Source organism: Mya arenaria, chromosome 12, assembly GCF_026914265.1.
Source record: "Mya arenaria isolate MELC-2E11 chromosome 12, ASM2691426v1".
Classification (NCBI taxonomy): domain Eukaryota; kingdom Metazoa; phylum Mollusca; class Bivalvia; order Myida; family Myidae; genus Mya; species Mya arenaria.
The window spans coordinates 22,883,565-22,905,536 of record NC_069133.1 but is presented as its reverse complement, the minus strand read 5'-3'; the positions used below and the strand labels follow the sequence as shown (position 1 = coordinate 22,905,536).

General features: G+C 36.0%; 2 protein-coding genes across 3 annotated transcripts; both read left to right on the top strand.

The window, feature by feature from the left end:
* Positions 1-6,966: 6,966 nt before the first annotated feature.
* Positions 6,967-10,496, top strand: LOC128212303 (uncharacterized). 2 transcript variants are annotated; one of them, XR_008257422.1, is made up of 5 exons: positions 6,967-7,193; positions 8,391-8,472; positions 8,674-8,859; positions 9,157-10,061; positions 10,294-10,496. XR_008257422.1 is itself a non-coding variant. In XM_052917691.1 (4 exons), exons 1-4 carry the CDS (start codon positions 7,095-7,097, stop codon positions 9,351-9,353), a joined length of 564 nt encoding a protein of 187 aa, XP_052773651.1. In that variant the 5' UTR covers positions 6,967-7,094; the 3' UTR covers positions 9,354-10,496. The 2 variants fall into 2 exon arrangements, 1 of the variants encoding a protein (XP_052773651.1); XM_052917691.1 differs by having other exon boundaries at positions 9,157-10,496.
* Positions 10,497-12,102: 1,606 nt separating this feature from the next.
* Positions 12,103-21,191, top strand: LOC128212439 (uncharacterized). The gene is made up of 5 exons (XM_052917901.1): positions 12,103-12,349; positions 16,124-16,184; positions 16,358-16,543; positions 18,094-18,271; positions 20,750-21,191. Exons 1-5 carry the CDS (start codon positions 12,251-12,253, stop codon positions 20,895-20,897), a joined length of 672 nt encoding a protein of 223 aa, XP_052773861.1. The 5' UTR covers positions 12,103-12,250; the 3' UTR covers positions 20,898-21,191.
* Positions 21,192-21,972: the final 781 nt, after the last annotated feature.

The window sequence follows — 21,972 nt, the reverse complement described above, 5'->3', positions numbered from 1 at the left end:
ATATAAATCTCTGCGATCTAATTTTTTGTCAGCAGTTTTATATCACTGATTTCCATGGATTTTCGCAAAAATTGGCTCATTCCAAGACAAAAAATAAAAAAAAGTTGTCAAAACGTTCAATCTGTAAGAGTGCAGCTTTAACTACCTTATTTGCAACTCAAAGCAACAGGCTTTTAGCCGGATTGAAACACAAGGAGATGCTAGCGCCTCCTCCCTGACTCAAACCTTTTTCTCTAGCAGTCATACCACACCGCATATGCGTACTATACAGGTTATGTAAAGTCCATACATCTAGAAAGCCGATACGCGCCTGGGGTGTGGTATCAGAACAATAATGTCAAATGTTACAATTGGTTAAACTAAGTCGTGGCCACGATTTACTAAGTTGTGGCCAAGATTTAATAAGTTGAGTTAATTAATATTATGGCCACAACTTAGTACCTTGTGGCCACAACTTAGTATCTTGTGGCCAGAACGTTTATCTTAAGGTCATAAGTTACTAAGTAATGGCGAAACGTGACTAAGTTGTGGCCATAGTATTAATAAGTGTTGACGGTGTCACCTCTGTGCTACCGTAGTTTGGAGCATTTCCGCCCCGGCACTTCGTACATCTTAACCCAGCCAGGTGGCCATATTTTTTGCATTTTCGTCCTTTCCCGTGCATAAACACGCCAATCAGCAACTATCTATTACTGCTAATAAAGCAAATAAATCAAAACCACAATAACAAATTACCTTATTCAACTCGTTAAATAATGAATTATGCGAAAAGTGACATGTAAGAACATGTAATCATTGATAGACTGTATAACGTAGTTCTCTTATGTTTCACAAATCAGTTCTCACCGTCTGCTCAAACGTTACAGTGCCCTATACTTTATTGTTGCCATTGTTTTAAATATGAGTCAAGTACATAAACTTACACCGAAGAATATTTTGAAAGCCGGATTTACATGTGAACTCAAAACCTAGCTCATATTATTATTATTGTAGTTCGTAATGTGGACGAAAACGTTGATAGTTGTGGGACTTGTTTGAGTCTGACTAAGCCAAAATTTGGAGACGAGCTCGTGTACTAGGCACCAAACAAACTTGAAGGGAAGTTGTAATTACTACAATTCAAATAAAGGTATTATACTTTTTAACCCCAGGGGGGACTTTGATATAGCGTCCTTAATTACTTCCATCCACCCGGAGTACCTGGAAGTTGGTGAGCGTATTTATTGTGGAGGATGCATAACTATAGAAAATGTATGCACGAGCGCGTTTGCTTAATCCAGCCAATGATAGATAATATAGCTGACCTGACTATCATCAATAGTTCCATTGCTTGATTCGGGGTTTGATTATTCATTTCGAAAGATTTATTTTCTTTGATAGTCTTTTAACATTGACCTTACGCACGTTCACCTCATAGTCCAGGGGTCCGGTAAGAACTCACATAAAAAATAGCGCCTCGGAGCGAACCACTAAAGAGTCTGTTGCTGATGTTTCTTTTTTATTACTCCAGCTGTTGTTTTTTCTAGTCAAACAAAGACCTTTACTCAAAAAGTATTATTTTGATATGCTAAACATGTGTGTATTTAACAAGTTTTCCAAGTTTCATTATCTTGAAAGGTGTATGAGTTTCAGTCAAGGTTTTTTTTTTCGTTCCAGCTTAGGTTGTTTCAACTCCCTACATGTGTACACTCCCCGGATTTCAATACCATGTGGCGTTACTGGAAAGCAGAGTAGCCTCATGTACCGGTTAAACAGCTGTGCGGGATCCTGATCTTTGTGGAACGAATTTCTGTTGCTGCCGCGGGTAACCGAAACAGACTGGATCAACATTATACAAATATATTGACCATCAAAACATTTGATCGAGGCGATAGACGAGGATAATAATGAATTTCCATTCCATATGCACAGTTTATTTTTCAGTTTACAATTATATACCTGATTAATTATATGAATAATTTTTGCTTGTTATTTGAGCGAATTAGTCTATGACTCTCGAGGGCGCATCGGGCGGAGCGAGCGGAGTTGCCGGAGCTAGTAAGCCTTTCATAAAATATAAAAGTTAACATGATATATGTGTGTTTAGTAAGTGGAGGTGTGTGTTTGGGGGAAGGGAGGGTACGTTTGATTGAACGAAACCACTAGCCAATCCATGGGCGTCGGTACCAAAGGGAAACTCAGTCATTCAAAGTTTTGTATACAGAAGGTAACCCTGATTAGAGCCACTCTGGTTGTTAAAAGTGTGCCAGTGTATAGAACACGTGCGCTCCTATGATCAAAACGCAATATTAAGAAATGTTAGTATATACACTAATGGTTTTAATCACTTTAAAGGCATTATAAATTTTATTTCAATGACGCACACTTTTGTTTTATGACATCACATTTACACCGTGCAATGATATTTGTTATGACGTACCGTCAGCATATATAAATATTGCCATAATGCACTTGGTAGAATAAGAACAAATGGATTTATATGTTTATTTTGCTTGTAGATTACTGATGCATAGTTCCTTTATGCTAGTTTATGCGAAAATGCTGCAAGTGGCGAAGCGAATATACACCAAGTCGGAGACCAAAATGCAAAATAATAATGCGGTGTATTGTCGCTCAGCTATTTTACACATTTTCGGCCCATACTTGTCGCATTTTGCCCGGCCACTTGGCGCCCTTTTGCTTTCGACAAATCTTGATCTACCCTCTACTTTCCATGTTTTCCGGAAGAAAAAAATGTTGTGGCTAAAATAAATTTACCAAGAAGCGGGTGAAAATATGTAAAATATCGTACACACGCCGAATTGGCCATAATCAGCCACCCTGTAACAATATATCACAGCTTATACAGGAAACAAAGAAAAAAAAGAAGAAATGTAAATAGCGTATTTCCATTCGTCAATTAATAATTTATGCTGAAAGTAAACATGCAATGCTTATTCATACACATGTAAATTCACCAAGAAGCGGAGGGAAATACGCCCTATTTTTATTCCGATTTGCGTCCTGCCTCTTGGCGCATTTTTGCAGCGACATATGTCGCATCTTCATTCGCCGGCAAAATAGCGTATACACGTCGAAATGACAAAAATCAGCCGCCTTGTGACACTATTTCACAGCTTATAAATAAAAAATGAGTAAAAAACCATATGTTGAAAATAAAGTATTTCAATACGTAAACTGATAAATTATACCGCTAGAGAACGTACAATGCATATTGATAAACATATTGTATTACGTGGTTCTAATAAAATTATGAGCATCTACTCAGACGTTGAAGTGCTCTTATAACCACACCACGCATTTCCATGCCTACCGGCAGGCGAAAATGCTCTAAGGGCAGAGCGAAAATGCACCAAGTCGGAATAAAAATGCGCAAAGTTGAGAGGCAAAAATGAGCGCTATTTTTATTTCGCCATTTTGGCCCTAAAAATGCAAAAAAGAGAAAAAAAGGCATATATCAACCACCATGTCATATACCAGCTAATACAACAAAATTATGTAAAAAAAATAACTCAACGGCTAAAAACGTTAAATTGAAAATCTATTTAATATTGTTAGGAACATGCAATGATCGACCGGCCGTATGACGTAGTTCTCGTATGTTTCACAATGCTGTTCTAAGCAGTGCTCTTATACTTAACTGTAGCCATTGTGTTATTTATGAGTCAAGTACATGCACTAACCACGGGAATTTTCAATCAATATCATAGTTCGTTATGTGCAGGTATACGCTGACAGTCATGCGGCTGTGCCAAATTCGGATCCGGGCCCATGTACGTTACCGGAGCTATACTTGAAGGTAAGTTGATGTTACTCCAATTAGTGTTGTTTTCCATTCAAACAAGAAACGTACCTCAAATAATATAAAAGTAAGATTTATTTTCTATGTTATACAAGTGCAACGTGTCTACCAGATTTCATTTGAATATCTTGAATTGTAATTGAATTAAGGCCAATGTTGTTCTTTGTTGGACGTCGCCGACGTATACAAGGCCAGAAGGCTCTGACAAACACTTCGTTTCTAAACCCACACAAACAGACGAGTTAAAGTAATAAATACTTTCTCCGATATCCAATGTATTAAAAAAATACACGAGATCGGAGTACGGGTTTTATTATTATACGGTAATAAGTAGGCGGAACTTAACCTGCAAAATAACTTGTGTGCAGACAATTTACAACGCTGTTTACTTAAAACACGCACTAGTTACTGAACGGTTTCCTTGACAACATGGTGACAATCCGGGAGGGTATTCTATGCTTTAAGGGAACAGCTCGTTGTTCGAGTTGGCGGTTTTGAGAGAGATAATCCGGTTAGAACTACAAATTCTAAAAAGAGAACGTCAAGTAACGAATAAAAAAAGAGGTCTTAAAGCTGCACTCTCACAGATTGAACGTTTTGACAGCTTTTTTATTTTTAGTCTTGGAACGAGCCAATTTTTGCGAATATGCATGGAAACCAGTTTAATAAAGTTCAAAAATTGATGTATTTTCTATAATTTTCTTTAACCGTTAGTAACGGTTAAAGCCATAAAATATTAATTTTCTCACGGAAATATGAAAATCTGCGATCTGATCTTTTGTCAGTAATCTTTTATTATTGGTTTGCAGTTATTTACGCAAAAAGTTGCTCTGTCCAAGACAAAAAAAAGTTGTAAAAACGGTTTATCTGTGAGAGTGCAGCTTTAAAACAAACCCCGATTTCTCGAAACTTAAGTCCCTTATGACAGGATGAAGCTAAGCTCACTATTTTGGATTTTCAATAAATTGCATACTATTAACTTCTTTAAGAGTTGTTATACTTTAGATAGGAATTGTCATTATTATAATCACAATAAACCTTTTTTTATTTATCAAAATTCAGTTTAAGTATGTATTTTGGCTTTTTGAAATAAGCTACTTCAGCCTGTTAAGCTTAAGAAGTTTTGAGAAATTGGGGCGAGCTCTGCAAAAGTATATAATTCCCGTTCCCAGCAGTAGGAATGGGGCTGTTGTAATAGTCTAATGGAAACAGACTTGCCACCCAGCGACCCTGGTAAGGTCCCGGTTGCGGCTTTTTTGCCTTTGTATATTTCACAGGACTTGTCTCCTTCCAATTTGTGTATACTAGCTGAGCTGTCACTGAAACGAAGGATAACTCTTTTGAAAAGACATTTATTCGATTGTAAACAAAACTTTTAATAATATTTTGCTGAAACCACAGTAACAAGAAGAATCCCATTTCTATCAATATGTCGAAATACACTTTATTTATTTTTATAGTTAACATGGACAGTGCTTTTTATATCACACGTCTGAGATGTTTCAACGATAAGTGTAGGTGATTTTTCCAGTTAAAATAATAACTTCTTTTTACACCAGATTTGGTGTAACACAATGGCTCTCGCCGATATTTATTCATCTCTGTTTAGGTCATCATTCCTATCGGTAAAAATGCCATAGCATTTATTTTTATAGGAGCTTTATTATTAGTTACCGGCAGGTGTCGATTCTATATTCTGAGAATAGATGGAACAGTCAATCGCTTTAGCCTATGTTTAGGATGGCCCTAAGACCCGAATAATAATTATAAAAGGACGTGCCTTTTGCTAAACTCATATCTTACATGATACCATCGAAGATCAATCGACTTCGGCCCAGGGTAACCGCTTATGGCAAATTTAAATACTGTCAAGACAATATTTTAATGACCTTGTTTACTAAAATTCTGACAAAAGAGTTTGGCCTAGCACATTTTACGTCACTAAAACTATTGATTAACATGCTTTTTTGTGACGATAGCCAGTAAAATCCTTTCATTATTGCCACGATAGGTTAAAGGTATCCCATGAAGTCATTAAAATATTAAGGGGGAATAAGACACATAAAGCAGTCTGTCTGGTTGAGATATGAGAGTTAGCTTTCTTCACGATTAATATAACAAAACTTTTGGCAACTATGAAATAAAGAAAATGCTAACAATAAAACTTGTATCATCGAGGATGGTTGTTTTGACTTTATAAATATAAGATTGTATTGGACGGCTTAGTTTATAGAACGCGGATTTGTGCGAGGGTGCTACGTCGTTTTAAAGCAATGTGAAACTTGATCGGAAAGGAGCGGATGTGCATGTGTAAAGAATGGTGCGTCATTCGGAGCTCCTCGGCCATTATTTTCAAAAACAACCTCGGATGTATGCCGGTACATCTGTTGAAGTAGTCCGTATTTTTTTGAATAAAAGCATTAATTAAATGTAGTGTTTAAGAGTTGTATTCATTGCTCTCAGTTTAAATTGATTGCCAGTGAAGTGTATTATTGCAAACATAATTACGATTCCCAAGAGTTAAGTCATAAATTTTAACTACTAAATAAGATTACTACGCGATCTATTTGCAGCGGACTTAAACGTACCACTTTTTAAGTATGTAAACCGTCCATATACATCCGAGGTTGTTTTTGAAAATAATGGCCGAGGAGCTCCGAATGATGGTGCGTAAGTAATACTGAAACAAGAACGAGGTTATTAAGTGAAAACAATATCGCCATGCAAAATTTAACAGAGCGACGCCCCTGTAACCCTGTGCAACTTAGTAGCTTGTGGCCACATCTTAGTTTCTTGTGGCCATAGTATAAATAAAGTGTTGCAGATGTCACCTCTGTGACTCCGTAGTTTGAAGCATTGGCACCCCGCCACTTTGTGCTTCTTCAACCAGCCATGTGGCAGTCCTATAGCGCGTTCTTCGCATTTTTGTCCTTTCTCCGCTATAATCACGTCAAAGTGGCAGAACTCAGTCACCGTATAATAAAGCTAATAAAACAAAATTAAATCAAAACCACAATAGTGAATTACCTTATTTAACTCGTTGGCTGATAAATTATGCGAAACGTGAATATGCAATGATTTATATACTATATAACGTAGTTATCTAATGATTCACAAAGCAATTCGGACCAACTGCTCACACGTTACAGTGCATTATACTTAAGTATAGCCATTGTTTTCAATATGAGTCAAGTACATACACTTACAACGAATAGTATTTTTAAAGGCGGATTTACATGTAAGCTCATTACTACGTTTTCATTAGCGCAAGCCATAATAATCAGAGTTCGTAATGTGGACGTATACGTTGATATTTGTGGGGCTTGTAAGAGTGGGGCTTGGCCAAAGTTTGGAACCAAGCTCATGTACGTGGCACGAGACAAACATGAAGGTAAGGTGTATTTATTCCAATTCAAATAAAAGTAATATACTTTTTATCAACAGAGGGTGGAGGCTTTGTTTATTTCGTCATTAATTACTTCCATCCACCAGGAGTACCAAATGCATGGAATTTGGTGAACGTATTTATAATGGAGTGTGCATAACTATAGAACATTGATGCACGCGCGCTTTTTCCTTTTGGAATCGAGCCAAGGAAATATAAGATAGTTGACTTGATTATGAACAATAGTTCCATTGCTTAATGCGTGATTTGATAATTACTGTTGAATAAAAAAAAAACCTTTTATTTGATGGTAGTTTAACATTGACCCTACGCAAGAACTTACATCAAACAAGAGCGTCGCGGAGTAAACGACTTCGTAGTATGTTGTTGTTGGTGTTGCTTGTTCCAGTCTTACAAAGACCTTAACTCAGAAAGAATTTTTAAGCCAGATTTTTTATCCAAACATGAGTGTATTTAACTTGTTTTCCAAGTCAAAATATGTTTAAGTTTAGTCTAAGGTTTTTTTTGGCTCGTCGATGCCAACATTGACAATGACACCAAGGCTATGGCAATACTTTTTCACGAAAAAAACGCCAAACACAAACCGATCCATTTAAGTAATAATAGATGCAGCTATTTCCACAGTTACTGAAATTATACACGATCGTGGAGTGCGGATTTTGTCATTTTACGCGAATGAAGCGACCGAGTGAAATTTATTAATTCGGGAAGCGAGGGTAGTTACTATACCATTTATTTCCTTGGACGTTTCTCCTTATAAGTCTGTATATGATTGTCTCTGGAAGGGACTTTTATGCTAGGGACAGGTGATTGACCGAGTTGCCGGTAATGGGTTGGTAATAGAGCGTCGAAGTCTAACAATATAGTTAAATTGACGTAACAAGCTTAAAATAGATCCCTCTGCAATAACTCTGCAAAGGAATATTCTTCCTATTTAGCAGGCGAAATGACGTCATTGTGGTGATCTAATGGATTTGGTAATTGATTGACTATTTGTGGTTTGATGGTTATGGAAATTGATGAGCAATTTGTATTCTATTCCCGGTTGCGGCGCCTTATTTTTCTATGTGTAGTTCGTAAGATGTGTCTCCTTTGCATTTGCATATATATGGTTAACGTAAAATTCTGAAGATGTCCAATAACGTGCAATATGGGTTAATTGATACTTTATTTCTAACACAGGTAATTGAACGACTAGCCATCCTTGAAACTAAGCAGAAATACCTTGAAGAGACAATATCCAGACAACAACATTTCATTGACGGTAAACGTTACCTCCAACAACATTTTATTAAAATCACAGAAACAAAGCTTATTTAATTTCTATCAAAATGTGAAGATGAATTTATAACATTTAATTTTAAGTTCAAATGGACAGTGCATCTTTTTCTAGACTTTCGGGATGTGTATAATTTAGTGTGTAAGTAACCATTTAAGTTAAAATTATATCTACTTTTCACACCAGATTTGATTAACGTTGTTATGAAACAATGGGGATCTTGGTCAGAGTGGAGCGCATGCGCATTCAAGTGTAGTGGAAATGACGTAGATAATGGGCGCACCCAAACCAGAACGAGGTTACTTATGAAAGACAATGTCGCCATGCAAAATGAAACTGAGCGACGGCCGTGTAACGCTGTGCAATACGCAGGTACGTAAGGTTGAAGTGTCATATCTGAAATCGATGAAATAACTGTATCTAATTTAATAAATGTATCTTATTGTCTTCATCAAATTCCTTTTGTGAATTGGTGAACAATGTTTGTAATCAATGAAATGATGTTATATCAAGGCTTTTTTTACTGTGTTTGTTTTGAGCAATCGTTCAGGTTGAAAAAAATATATTTGTCAACTAAAGACGTTTTAGTCTTTTGCATTCACCCCATAAATGCTTAAGCTACAATCCGGAGCAAAAGCTTATATTTAAAAAAAACTTATATATATTCAGGATGTGAGGCGTCGACCGGTTCGGACGACCAGTACGGTGTTGCCTATGACTACCGTGACCAGATGGCACAGGCAACATGCACCGCGTTATTAGACACCGGTAGTACGGATGTGTACGCCGTTAGGCGCGTATGCTCCAACATGACCGTGTCGTGTGCAGAAGTCTGCTCAAGTCTAAGGTACGTTTTCAGTTTCTAGTATTTTTTATATGCTTGATGGGAATGTTTTATTGTTTAAAAAGCACAAACGGCAATTTAGGATTTTGGCTCAAAGGTACAGGAAATACATACTATTTTGTATACAGTGTCCTTGAATAGCAATTTGTTTTTGTTTTGTTCCCGCTTTACTTGTTTCAACTCCTTACATGTGTACAATATCGGAACTCCGCTACCATGGGGCGTTACTGGAAAGCATAATGGCCGGATGAACCGTTACAACAGCTGTGCTGGATCATATTGTGGACCGAACTTCTGCTGCTGCCGCGAATAACCGAAACAGACTGGATCAATATTATAAAAATATTTAATATAACCTATGAAGCATGCTGGTATAAAGATTATATAACGACGCGGTCTATAATGATTTCCAGGTCCATATCAACAACATAGTTTACATCTTACAATTAAATAACTGTTTTACCATATGATTTTCTTCTGTATGATATTTGGTCATATCGGTCTTTGACCTTTTTATAGGTACATAATCAGTTCTATTATTATATCATTGTTTTTGTAGCACATATAATGTAAACGGTTAAGAAGGGTGCAGCGGGCGGAGCGAGAAAGTTTTTCAAAGACACTAAAAGTTAACATATCATGCGGGATTGGTTGGCTGAGTGAGATGACGGCTTTTAATGACGTCATTAGCCTATCCATGGATGTCGGCTCCAGTCTCAGACTCAATCTTGTAAGTCATAATGCACAGAAAAAATGTAACCCTGATTGTAGCTACCCAAGTTATTAAACTTGCGCAAGTTTATGGGATTGTCACATCCGCTCCGCTTAAAGTCCCTCCGAAAAGGAGATTACTTTTGTTAGTGGTGAAGCGGAACTTGCGACCCCTTGGTAAACATTTAAATGTATTACTACAATACTGCGGGACCAAAAATGTCCTTGAGTATAACATTTTTTTTCATCAGGCGGGGAACCAACTTTTGACGCCAAGTATTGAAACTGAACTTCATAAGCGTGATTCTTTTTGAAGGCCGATTGATTGAAGACATTCATGTGATGTATAGACTAGTATACAAGTTATTTTCTAAAGAACATATTTTTAAACAAGTCAAGCTCAGAAAACCAAATAATAAAATGTTTGGATGTTTTAAATTAAACTATATATGTGTATCATTCTTTTTCTGTTTTATATCCAATAGCAGCAATACAATAGGGTTATTAGTACTGGTGTTGTATTCTGCAAAAGTCCATGAGAGCAAAAGACGACCTCCCGTATGAAGTTGTTATACTAAGAACTGTGTTATATACTTGTTATAATGTTTTAAATCACTTAAAAAATCTTTATTTAAAAAATCATTTAAAAGCACTTTTTTGTTTGTTTAATGACGTCATTTGACATCAAGCAATGATACTAGTTATGACGTGACGTATACAGAATTCAAAACTGCAGAATCGAATAAGGTTGAATACGGACAAAAGAATTTTTAATGTTTGTATTGCTTGCAGATTCATGATGCCAATATAAAAATGCTAGTTATCCTAAAAAAACATATCGCGAAAATGCCCTTTTCGGGTGGTATCACGCTAGTTTATGCGAAAATACCATAAGAATTGGGGGAGAGGCGAAAATGCACTATGTGATGGGCGAAATTCAAAATTATAATATATTTTCGCTCAGCCACTTGGCACTTTTTCATCCCGCTAATTGGCGCATTTTCGCGCCGCCCCTTGCCGCAGCTTTTTGGATTTACACCATGTCGCCTTCAAGCGACATGTGCAGAACGCTATCAAGATTTATCTTACCGCTGTATTTTCATGCCAAGTGACGGGGAAAAACCTGGCGCATTTTCGCCCGCCATGTGGCGGCGATGTGGCGGGTTTTCAAATGTGCACCCTTTCGTCGCCAAAATGTAAATACACATCGAAATCGCAGAAATCAACCATCCTGTGACAATATTTTACAACTTATACCACAAAAGTAATTATACAAGTGCAGTTGAAAAAAACCTCGTAAATTGATGATTTATGCTGCATGTCAATAGCATTGAATATTGTTAAACACCCTGCATTAAGTAGTTATCTTGTGTTTCAAAATGCTTTTCCGAGCATCTGCTCAGGCGTTTCAGTGCTCTTTTAATCACAAATCGCATTTTCATGCCTGCCGGAAGGGGAAATGCGCTTTAAAGCAGGGTGAAAAGGCACAAATAGCGGGGCAAAAATGCGCGAAAATTAAGGAGTGAATTGCGGGATTGATGTCATTATCGGGATATGAACGCAATTGGGCTGATCTAAGTGTGTGGAGTCCGAAGGAATGACGTCACAATAACGCGGGAAAAGATCAACCACTTGAAATCACCTTTAAACGTAAAATTGAAACACTTTGAGCAATAAAATGTTTAAAAGATAATAACTTATCAATTTCTAAAATGTTGATTTATATTTTACGGGACCTGCTGACACAATACAAACAATAATAAGATCAATAGTTTTCATTTATATTGTTATGCGATGAATTGCAATCCGAACATATCCGAAGATGTTGCGTTCATCGATTGATGAATGCAATTGCCGAGAGGCAGTTCATTTAAGGAATGGAAGTTGAGGTGTAAATATTAAGAAATGGCAGAAATTATACACTATATTTTACAGCTATTTAAACAAAATCAAGCTTATAACCACACATAACATTGTTTTAGTAAACATTGAATGATGGATAGGCTGTATAACGTAGTTCTCATATGTTTTGCAATGCAGTTCGGAGCATCTGCCCATGCGTAAAAGTGCCTTATACTAAACAGAAGCCGTTGTTTTACACATGAGTAAAATAAATGCAATAACCACAGGCATTATAATGAAAGCCGTATACATGTGCGCTCATCCTTTCGTTATAATAAGCGCATATAATAATTATCAGAGTTTGTAATGTGGACGTATACGCTCACAGTCGTGGGACTTTTTAGTGTCGGGCTTTGCCATACTTTGGAGCCGAGCACGTGTACGTTGCAGGAGACAAATTTGAAGGTAAGTTTTTACTACTTAAAATAGTGTTATACTTCTATCCCTAGAGGGTTATGGATTCACTTCTATCATTCCGTATATATGTCTGGAGTTAGAAATACAATAAATTTGCTGAAACTTGGTATCTTTTAGTGGCCAAATTTGGCGATCTACAGAAAATGGAGTCCGCGATCAGTCTACAGGCTGAGCAAACCAGCTCAAAATCTTGTAGATTGCAAAAATTGAACAATAACTGATTTATTGGGGGATGATATTGTGTACCCTTCCAATTGAAAGTCGTTCGCAGATGCAGTAGATGGACTTTTCATAACGCGCACCACCGCACTAGCTACCACGGAATGTATCCCCACGATTCACTGCGTAAATTAGTTGACACACACAGCATGCCAGTTTTGTAAAATTTATACGCCATCATCATTTTTAAGTACCGAGACTCTTTTCACTCATAGGTTTTTTCCATAAGACTCATCACTATTTTTTGTTAACGCTTGCGTCTCTCAGCAAAAAATCAGCATTGTGTTAACTTTCCATATGTTGTCTGCAATCTCCTTGATAAATGATAGTCTATGTATGCTAACCAGTGTTATTTAATGTCGTCAATTGGTCCTCGGCCTCTGGTTAGACAAAGTTATATGTAAGTAGTTGGAAAATTAGTATAATTTTACATTTGCCATCCCAATTCTGTGCAGCGTTTAAGCTCTGTTTTTCCTTAAAACATACCACGTTTTACACTTAATGCCAACCACTGGTATAAAAGATCCGACCATGTGAAATAAAAAATCGTTGTAACGGAGTATGGTTTGCACTTGTCTGCTTAGTTTTCGCTTGTATTGTTGTTCAATTATGGATTGTAAAGCATATCTTGTTATCTGATGATGTTTACCGAAATCCTTGCCCCGATTCATATTCATCAAGTTCATCGGAGTTTAGATAATTTAGGTCCAAACTCCTCTTGTCACAACATCACGTTATATTCATCCATTACAATGTCGAAAGTCTGCAAAACAAGGTTGAAGTACATGTCTTTGAACCGAATGGAATTTATATTATAGCTTTCTCTGAAACATGGCTTAATCGTTCAATCTCTTGCGAATTTATATCTTTCACTCGATCGAGAGACGTGATTGATCAGGAGACAGTCATGGTGGTGTTTGTATTTTTATCAAGAATAGTAATCACTTCTCTCGCCGTCCAGACGTAGAAGTCCAGTATCTAGAATGTCTTTGGGTCGAACTTACCATGAAGAGTCGTAAGCGCAGACATATTATTATATATACATCATTAATTACAATCCAGTGGTGTGATTGCTTAATACAAATTGTATACATTTCAATACTAATCCGCCATTTTTAACAAGTAAAAACTAAAAAGTGTCACTTGTCTAAGAACAAAACTGTTATTTGACTGTAGGAGTCTGTAAAAGGCATGTAGGTCATATCGACCCCTGTAACAGCTATATAAAAACTGTTATTTCTTACAGTAGAGAACCTCGGGCATATGAAAAACGCATGGAATCCATCTTCTTACATCTGTTCTCGTTGATTAAGCAGGACGCACATATTCTGTCATTTCTTTCTATGTTCTTATTCGCAAGCGTAAACGTTCCTATGAAATAGCTAAGAGTCATTGAACTCAACTTTGGGATAAGTTCCGAAGGTTTCGAAACGAAACAACAATAGCCAACCGGGACGCAGAGGAGCCGTGCTCTTCTATTTCAAAGTATTTTTTAATCCTCATTTTAATAAACGTATTAAATGTGTTTAAGTGATCCCTAACTGAGAACGCTGTGTATATGACGCTGGTAAAGCGTATATCCTCAACACCTATTTAAAAATCAGTCTTTATTAAACGATAGTGGTCATGTCGTTCCACCGGCTAACAACGTTTGCAGTACATCACAATCTTGAGTATTGTATTGCCATCAAGTGAAGCCACTTACATTTTAACTTCAGTCCCCATTAAAAAGCCTCAAGTACTAATGGCATAAGTAACTGAATCCTCAAAGATTGTTCGCACTCCTTAGCCCGCCCGCTGCGTTCCATTTGTAATACGTCTCATTCTTTTGGTAAGTTCACAAAACAGTGGATTGATGCCAATGTACGTGCATGTTTTCAAAACGAGAGATCAGATACCTCCTGTTAAATATTTTCCTATATATCACTACTAAGTACAATGAAAACTGTACTGGAACGGGCAGAACGTAAACACCATTTACACATTTTCGTGACATCTTTTAACCCATTTCAGTTATACTCTCGGCCTGGTGACTCCACTGTTAATCAACTGAATTTCCTTTACAACTCCTTCTGTAATGCGTTAGATAATAGTATTGAAGTTTGAACAGTATTTTATATCAGTAAGATGTTCGCTTAAGTTTGTCACAGTGGTTTGCTTGTGAAGCTACGAGAAACATAAGTCCATGACAACTCTTGTAGTTTTGTAATTATGTCTGTAATCGTAGACAGCGTGTAGTTCTCTATGGCTCCCTTTTTAGCTGGGTCCTACCTGAGGCTGATGTATCATAAGGTCTTTTCGTGGTCCCCTCTGTAATTCATAAATGGCATCGTTGTTGGAAGTAACGTTAGGTTATTTGCAGTACCAGTATATCAGTACAAGTATTAACATAATCGTCGACGAGCCCTAACGTGCCACTGAAATAATCCAGAGGGACATTGATAGCAGAAGTATCTGGGCCGTTAACTGGTTAGTAACATTTCACCCTGCAAACTCTATGTCAAGTTTATTCTCCTGGAAACGACAACCTCGTGTCTATCCATAGTTATCTATGTATGGTGAATACTTTTCAGACACTAATTAGCACCAACATATTTGTGTGGTCTTTTTGTGACTGTAAATGACATGAGCATTTTGAGTACTTTAGAAGTAAAGCCCTCCAACGAATATGCATAATGCGAATACCTGAATTACTCACTACGCAATGCATTTTATACAAGAAAGCTTTTGACACGTACTAGAGTTTTCTTTTCCTTATTCCTGTTTCCTTCTTTCTTCTATACGCACAGGGAATAAATATCCACAAAAAGTGCGGGATAGGCTTTCTACCTGTCAACCTTCATTCTGCCCCACGTTTGCAAATATTTCACACTCGGCTGCGTACGCAGTATTGTGCCCTTAACTAACACCTGTTTTGCAAAAACATTATAAAATATGCTCCTTGCGCCACACTTCTACCTGCATTGTCTCTTGTACACGAATATTGGATAAACTCTAATTCGTTATATGTCAAGAATCACAGAAATGAACATGATCCCACCCTTAACAACGAGAGCAACTCCAAAATATTCAGCATTGTACACTACTTCTTGAAAGACTCCAAACGATTCTGATCATGCCATGTCTCCTAACTTGACGAAGTTCCACCAAAGGATATTTGCACCCAGCCATCATCAATCTAACTATCATCAATCTTACATGCATTCTCACTCTCTCTGTTTTCACCCATGTTTTCATTGTCCATTCGTTCTCTTTATTTGTTTTTTTTATAAATCATCATGTTTATACACATAAACACGCGCAATCTTTAGTTTTGTATGTATAAACAAATTTTCATAAACACTATATATACACGTATAGCCTTCTCATTATTAAGCAAAACGTGTCATTTAATTCCCATGGAGAAAAACTATGATTTCGTTTCAATCAGATTTAGTAGATCATTTGTAAATGTTGCTGATGTATTTAATGTGAACGTTGATTAATATATGTATATCTACATGTTGAATATAATATGTTTAAACTAACGTTATTTTAACGCAGATAGTTGAACGACTAGCTGTCCTTGAAACGAAGGTGTCTAGACAACAAGATATAATCAATGGTAAACTTTACTTGCAATACGTCTTTAACAGTAACAAAGATACTTTTATTTCTTTTAATATGTCAAAACACATTATTTTTATTTATTTAGTTCACATTGACAGAACATCTTTAACTGCACTTTTCAATGTAAAGGGTGACGCAATTGAAGTTAATATCTACTTTTTACACCAGATTTGGTTAACATTGTTGTAAGGCAATGGGGATCTTGGTCGGAGTGGGGCGCATGCGCATTCAAGTGTAGTGGAAGTGACGTAGATAATGGACGCACCCAAACCAGAACGAGGCTTTTAGTGGATGACAATATCGTCTTGCAAAATGAAACCGAGCGACGACCGTGTAACGCTGTTTTATATATAGGTTCGTAAGATTACAGTTTTAATATACTTAACCAAAGACAAAAGTGAACCTATTTTAAAATTGTTTTGCCATCGTTGAATAATGTTTGATGAATATTGTATTGAACACCGAAATAATAATATAATACCAACACATATTGACTGTGCAAGTTTTCAACTATAAGGTGGGTTTCATTAATGCAATCTAAGTGCTAAAAGAGCGGAGAATCGATAAATAGTAATATGATATATATTCAGTTTATAGTTTTTTCCCAAATTTATCTAGACAAATACGCCCATGCGTTCACATGATGTAATAAAGAAACAAGTCCAAAACATAATGCATTCATATAAGCAACTGAACAAAATATAAATATAGCAACTCATGCGACAAAACGATATAGCATCAATATAATTTCATTTAGGCGTGAAGTAGTTAATGTTGACAATATTACCCGTAATACAATAAATATACCTCTCTCCATTATATTGCTTTATACACTACATGACAAAGTTCACGTTTATAATAACATTTTGCGATTTATAAGTAATGCAATACCTTTAGGTATTCGCTGTGGTATCATCATGTGTTTTCAAGTATTGCTTTCATAGATCTCTATACAAATGACAGTCAAGAATTAAATGAAGTTCATCGTCTGATAAATTACATTCAAGACATTTTAGATCACAGTGTGGTATTGCTACTGGTTTATGCTATCTACCGGTTTCTATGTGCAGATACCATAATACTCGACAAAGCAATCCTATATTTTGCTATGTTAACATCTGACAAATAAGACTGAACATGCAAACAAGTATGATCTAACTCTTGTGGACTCACTTAACTCGAATATCTGCGTTTGTATAAATATATCAGTTATTCGCTGATTAACTGAAGACATAAACTAATTACTATTTCTAACACTTTGGTGCATCCTCACATGATTAAAGCCTAAAGATTAGAGTGAATGACTCACCAAATATACCCTTGATTTGAACTTAAAATTTAAATTTTCATCTATATTACAATACATTTGATCATTGTTTTTACATTTTTTATCCAATATCTTATTACGTTTAAATACTGTTTAGCTAACAATGCTGTTCTTTCTCACTCTCAATATAGAAAGTTGTTCCGAGTCTGTCTTCTAACACAAAATATATCCTGACAAACATTCAGATGTACTACTTCTTATTGTTCACTGTTCTGTAATACCAATACTTTTTAACCGTAACTTAAAATTTGAAAAATCAGTTTAAGATTAAATCTGGGCTTAATGACAAAGTAGGATATTCAGTAAGAAATCTATTCAGTTTAAAATTCGCTTGTAGAGCGTGTCCTGATAATGTATTAAACGTGGTAGAAAATGGGGAATCCCCAGGTGTAAAAAATACACACATAAGTAAATTTATTTTCTATTTCCAACTCATGACCATTATAAAAGAAATCTTAAATTTCTTCTCAATTTTTGTTCTTTTTAAAAAATCAAAACTTTTGTTTTAAAAGAATTTATACATGCATCTATCGCAATAATCTTCTTATACTAATTATATAAAAATGCTAACATTCAGGTTGTGAGACGTCGACCGGTCCGGACGACCAGTACGGTATTGCTTATGACTACCGTGACCAGATGGCTCAGGCGACATGCACCGCGCTATTGGACACCACCAGTGCGCATGTGTACGCCGTCAGACGCACCTGCTCCAACTTGACCGTGCCGTGTGCAGAAGTCTGTTCAAGTCTAAGGTACGTTTTCAGTATCAAGTTTTGTTTTATTTTTAATTGTTTTGTATAATTGTACAGAAATCACAAAAGGCTTTTTTATTCGGCTCAAAGGTAAAGGTAAGACAAGGTATATTACTTAAAAAAGTGGTTGCCCTTTTGCAAGCCTCTAATATGTCTTTTTCGCCGACAAAACATTATGCATGATACATTCATCGCTATTAAACAATGCCTCCCTTGATTGAACTTCTTTCCCCCTTGACAACGACCTCCCATAAAAGAAGACCAATTGCAGACCTGAAGCTTTAAGACAAGACTAGTAGGATTGCAAAAATGCTTTTGATACAAGGGCCATTCAGTATATAGGCTCGAGTTGTTGTATTACATTGCCTTGTTCGACATATCTCATAAGTATTCCATTAAAAGGCTTGCTGAGTACTAACTAGAGGTTGTTGTTTTTTTTTTATATAAAACGTCTTATCAAGTATATCACCTATAAAAGTCCCTTGCACTTCTAGGTCTACAACTAGAATTAAAACATGACAACAAAGTTTATCACGTAAGGAAGTGAAACTGTTCTTGGTCAAGCCTTATTTTGTTTTTCATATACTGTAAGTGTACACTTGCACTCACACTTGTTTGACTTTGCGACTTTCCTTAAAAAAGGGAGTTAAAAAGCGACGATATAGAGGATATTTTCTTATTATTATATGCTTCTGTAATGAAATAAAAATTATTTTTCCACAAAATGTTTGCATCAACCCCCCCCCTTTAAAACTTTTTGTTTTAATGTAGCGCTAACAAAATAGTGCAACTCTTGAATAAAACTATTCAAATATATTGTAACTTATCGCTTAACACAAATTTATTATGTCAAATTAAGCATTTTCATTTATCTTTTATAAATAAATTACAAAATACAAGACATTAAAATCAAACAACCATATGTGGCGTAGTTATTTGAAAAAACACGAGATCGCAGGTGCTCTTTTTATCATTGAGAATATTCTAATCACACAAACCATAGTACACGCCATGTTTGCAAGTATCGAGAGAACACGTGTACCCAAAATGATAGCACAATGGATTTAACATGGAACTACGTACTGGAAAACACTAGATACACTTGAAAGCTTTTAGCTGTGTATGTAGAGCTTGAATCATTCACTGTCACTTTTTGAGATAAGTCTAATCACCTGTCGCATCAAGCCCGAGCAAAATGTCGCCTCCGGATAGTCCACCTAAATGGCCGTCAGCGAGTCTTTGACGATTTTGTTTTACTATGGCAGACTCGTGATACATAAGAAATGTCAAAATAATAAAAAGTATCCCTGATCGCTCATTATTGTAGCTAGCCTCCGGACAGCTATAAACCTCCTGACCGGTACGCGTGCCAAAGTATGAGCAACATCGAATAAACAAGGGTTCTTGTAAATGAAACACCTAAAGTGTCGGCTGCACCTTTTCTAGTTTTTCTGTTCATTAAAAGTACATCTGTTGTTGTTGTTTTCAGCTGTTTTGGGTTTGCTACCGAAACACTGCCTTTAAATAGATTTCTGCTTGTTTAAAAAACATCTCTAGCCTTCGCAAACTGAATATCATTAATATGGGACATTTTGGATTGGTTTGTCGAAGGTTGCGATCAATGGGCATAATGAGCCCCTGTTTATACTCACTACCATCCTTGTTTCAAAGAAAAGCATACATGCCAAATTCAAAACTTCAGGTGAAAGCAGTTCAATTTATGCGGAGAAGAAGCATGTTTCAAGTTATTTTTCGTTTTATTTTTGGTGTAAACATTTATCTTTTGTCTGGAAGTTATCCAAGTCAAGAATCATAAACTTGCGGCCACAATCTATGTGATGAAATTAAATTTAGATGGTCTAAGTGATGCGTCTAACACTCTTGGTGACACTGTAGATGATTATGTTGCTGTAGTATTTTCATTTGTTTCGAAATCACTTACATCAAATACATTTCTATAAAGAAGATGCAAATCATTTCCATTTAATTAATCCATTTCTGGTTTTGACTTTTGACATACGAACTTAAATTATAAAAAGGTACATGTATGTTAGGGAGTTAAATTTACGCAGTTTTCTCTTTATTTCATTGCAAAGGGAGAAAAATGCAACATTTTGTAATAAATTCATTGGAATTAATCGGCACATACTTTGAAAGGAGTACAAGTGGGGTAAAAACTTGGTTCCAACAATCGAAAATGTGATAAATACTTGAAACAGTGAAACTATCAATATATACTTTAATGATAAATCTCTATAAACCACCTCAAAGCATGTGCTAAATTATGATACTCATTTTATTGTAAAACAAACATCAGTAGTCAATATCATATATGAAGCAAAACTTTTACACCTTCGACATCAAAACCAAAGAGTTCAGATACGTAAGTGGTTAACGAGTGTTTTTTAACCATTGTTACAGCAAGATTGTTTTGTAAACAGTGTTCTTGAAAAACAATATGAACTTTTTTTGTTCCAGCTTGACTTGTTTTAACTCTCTACATGTGTACACTCCCCAAACTTCGCTACCATGGGGCGTTACTGGACAGCAAAGTGCCCATACGTATCGGTACAACGGCTGCGAAGGATCCTTCTGTGGACCGAACTTCTGCTGCTGCCGCTCGTAACTAAATAGGACTGCAACAATTTTATACAGTTTTTTACTTATTATCGTCCATATCATGATCAGCATATTTGACAACTAATTAATTATTAATAATTTGTAAAACCTGCTTAATTATATAATTATTGTATGTACGATACTTGTTGACATGAGTTATTTTGACTAATCAATGTATTTCTCATAATCTTTAAGATTTAACTTACTGTGTTCGCGTTTATTTTACAACGCCTTTTGCATCATCACGGGCATCCGCCTTGTTATGTTATGGCTCATAATGCGAATACAGAATCTAACCCTTTTAGAACTTCCGTTGTTATTTAACGTTCGACATTGTATGACACCGCCTCATGGGACGGACGTCCTTTACGGACGACGATTGCTATTGTTAATGCGAGGCGGGGAACGAGACCTTGGACAAACAGTCAAGTGCCTAACCAATAGACCACGGATCCATCAACTATCTTAGTCAGTTTGTTATGTGTTTTCAACAGGCGGATTATCAAATGATGACGTAATGTCTGTTCAGTTTCAAAACTGAAATTCTTTAAGATTTGTTTAAAGCATGCGATTTATAGAAGAACGAACGTTCTGCAAAAACAATCATGTGATATAACTACGTGAACGTCTACATTCCTTTCTAAAGATAATATAATTAGGCAAGTCATTCTCAATAAATCAATGAATGAAACATAGAGTTTATGTTTATGTTTAAAATGTTGGCTATTGAGCTTGTTTCTGTATTTTTTCATATACATACTTTTCTGAATTAGATCTATATGATTATAGAGCGAAGGTCTATAACTTTGCTAAAGTCGTCGTTGTTAACTCTCAAATCGTTACTGCCAAGGAAGGTTAATGGATACACTTGTGATCTACTGTATTTCTAACAGAATTTGAGACAAGTGTGTTAGCTCATCATCAAAGCTATCGTTATCCACGCTGTTACATTTTAAAGGACTAGACACCAGATGATAAAATTACATAAAAGAAAGTTGTCATAATATTACGTAAAATTTAAATCGTTGTGTAAAACGCATTGATGTATCACGTCGCTAACAACACATATATCTTTTGTAGTT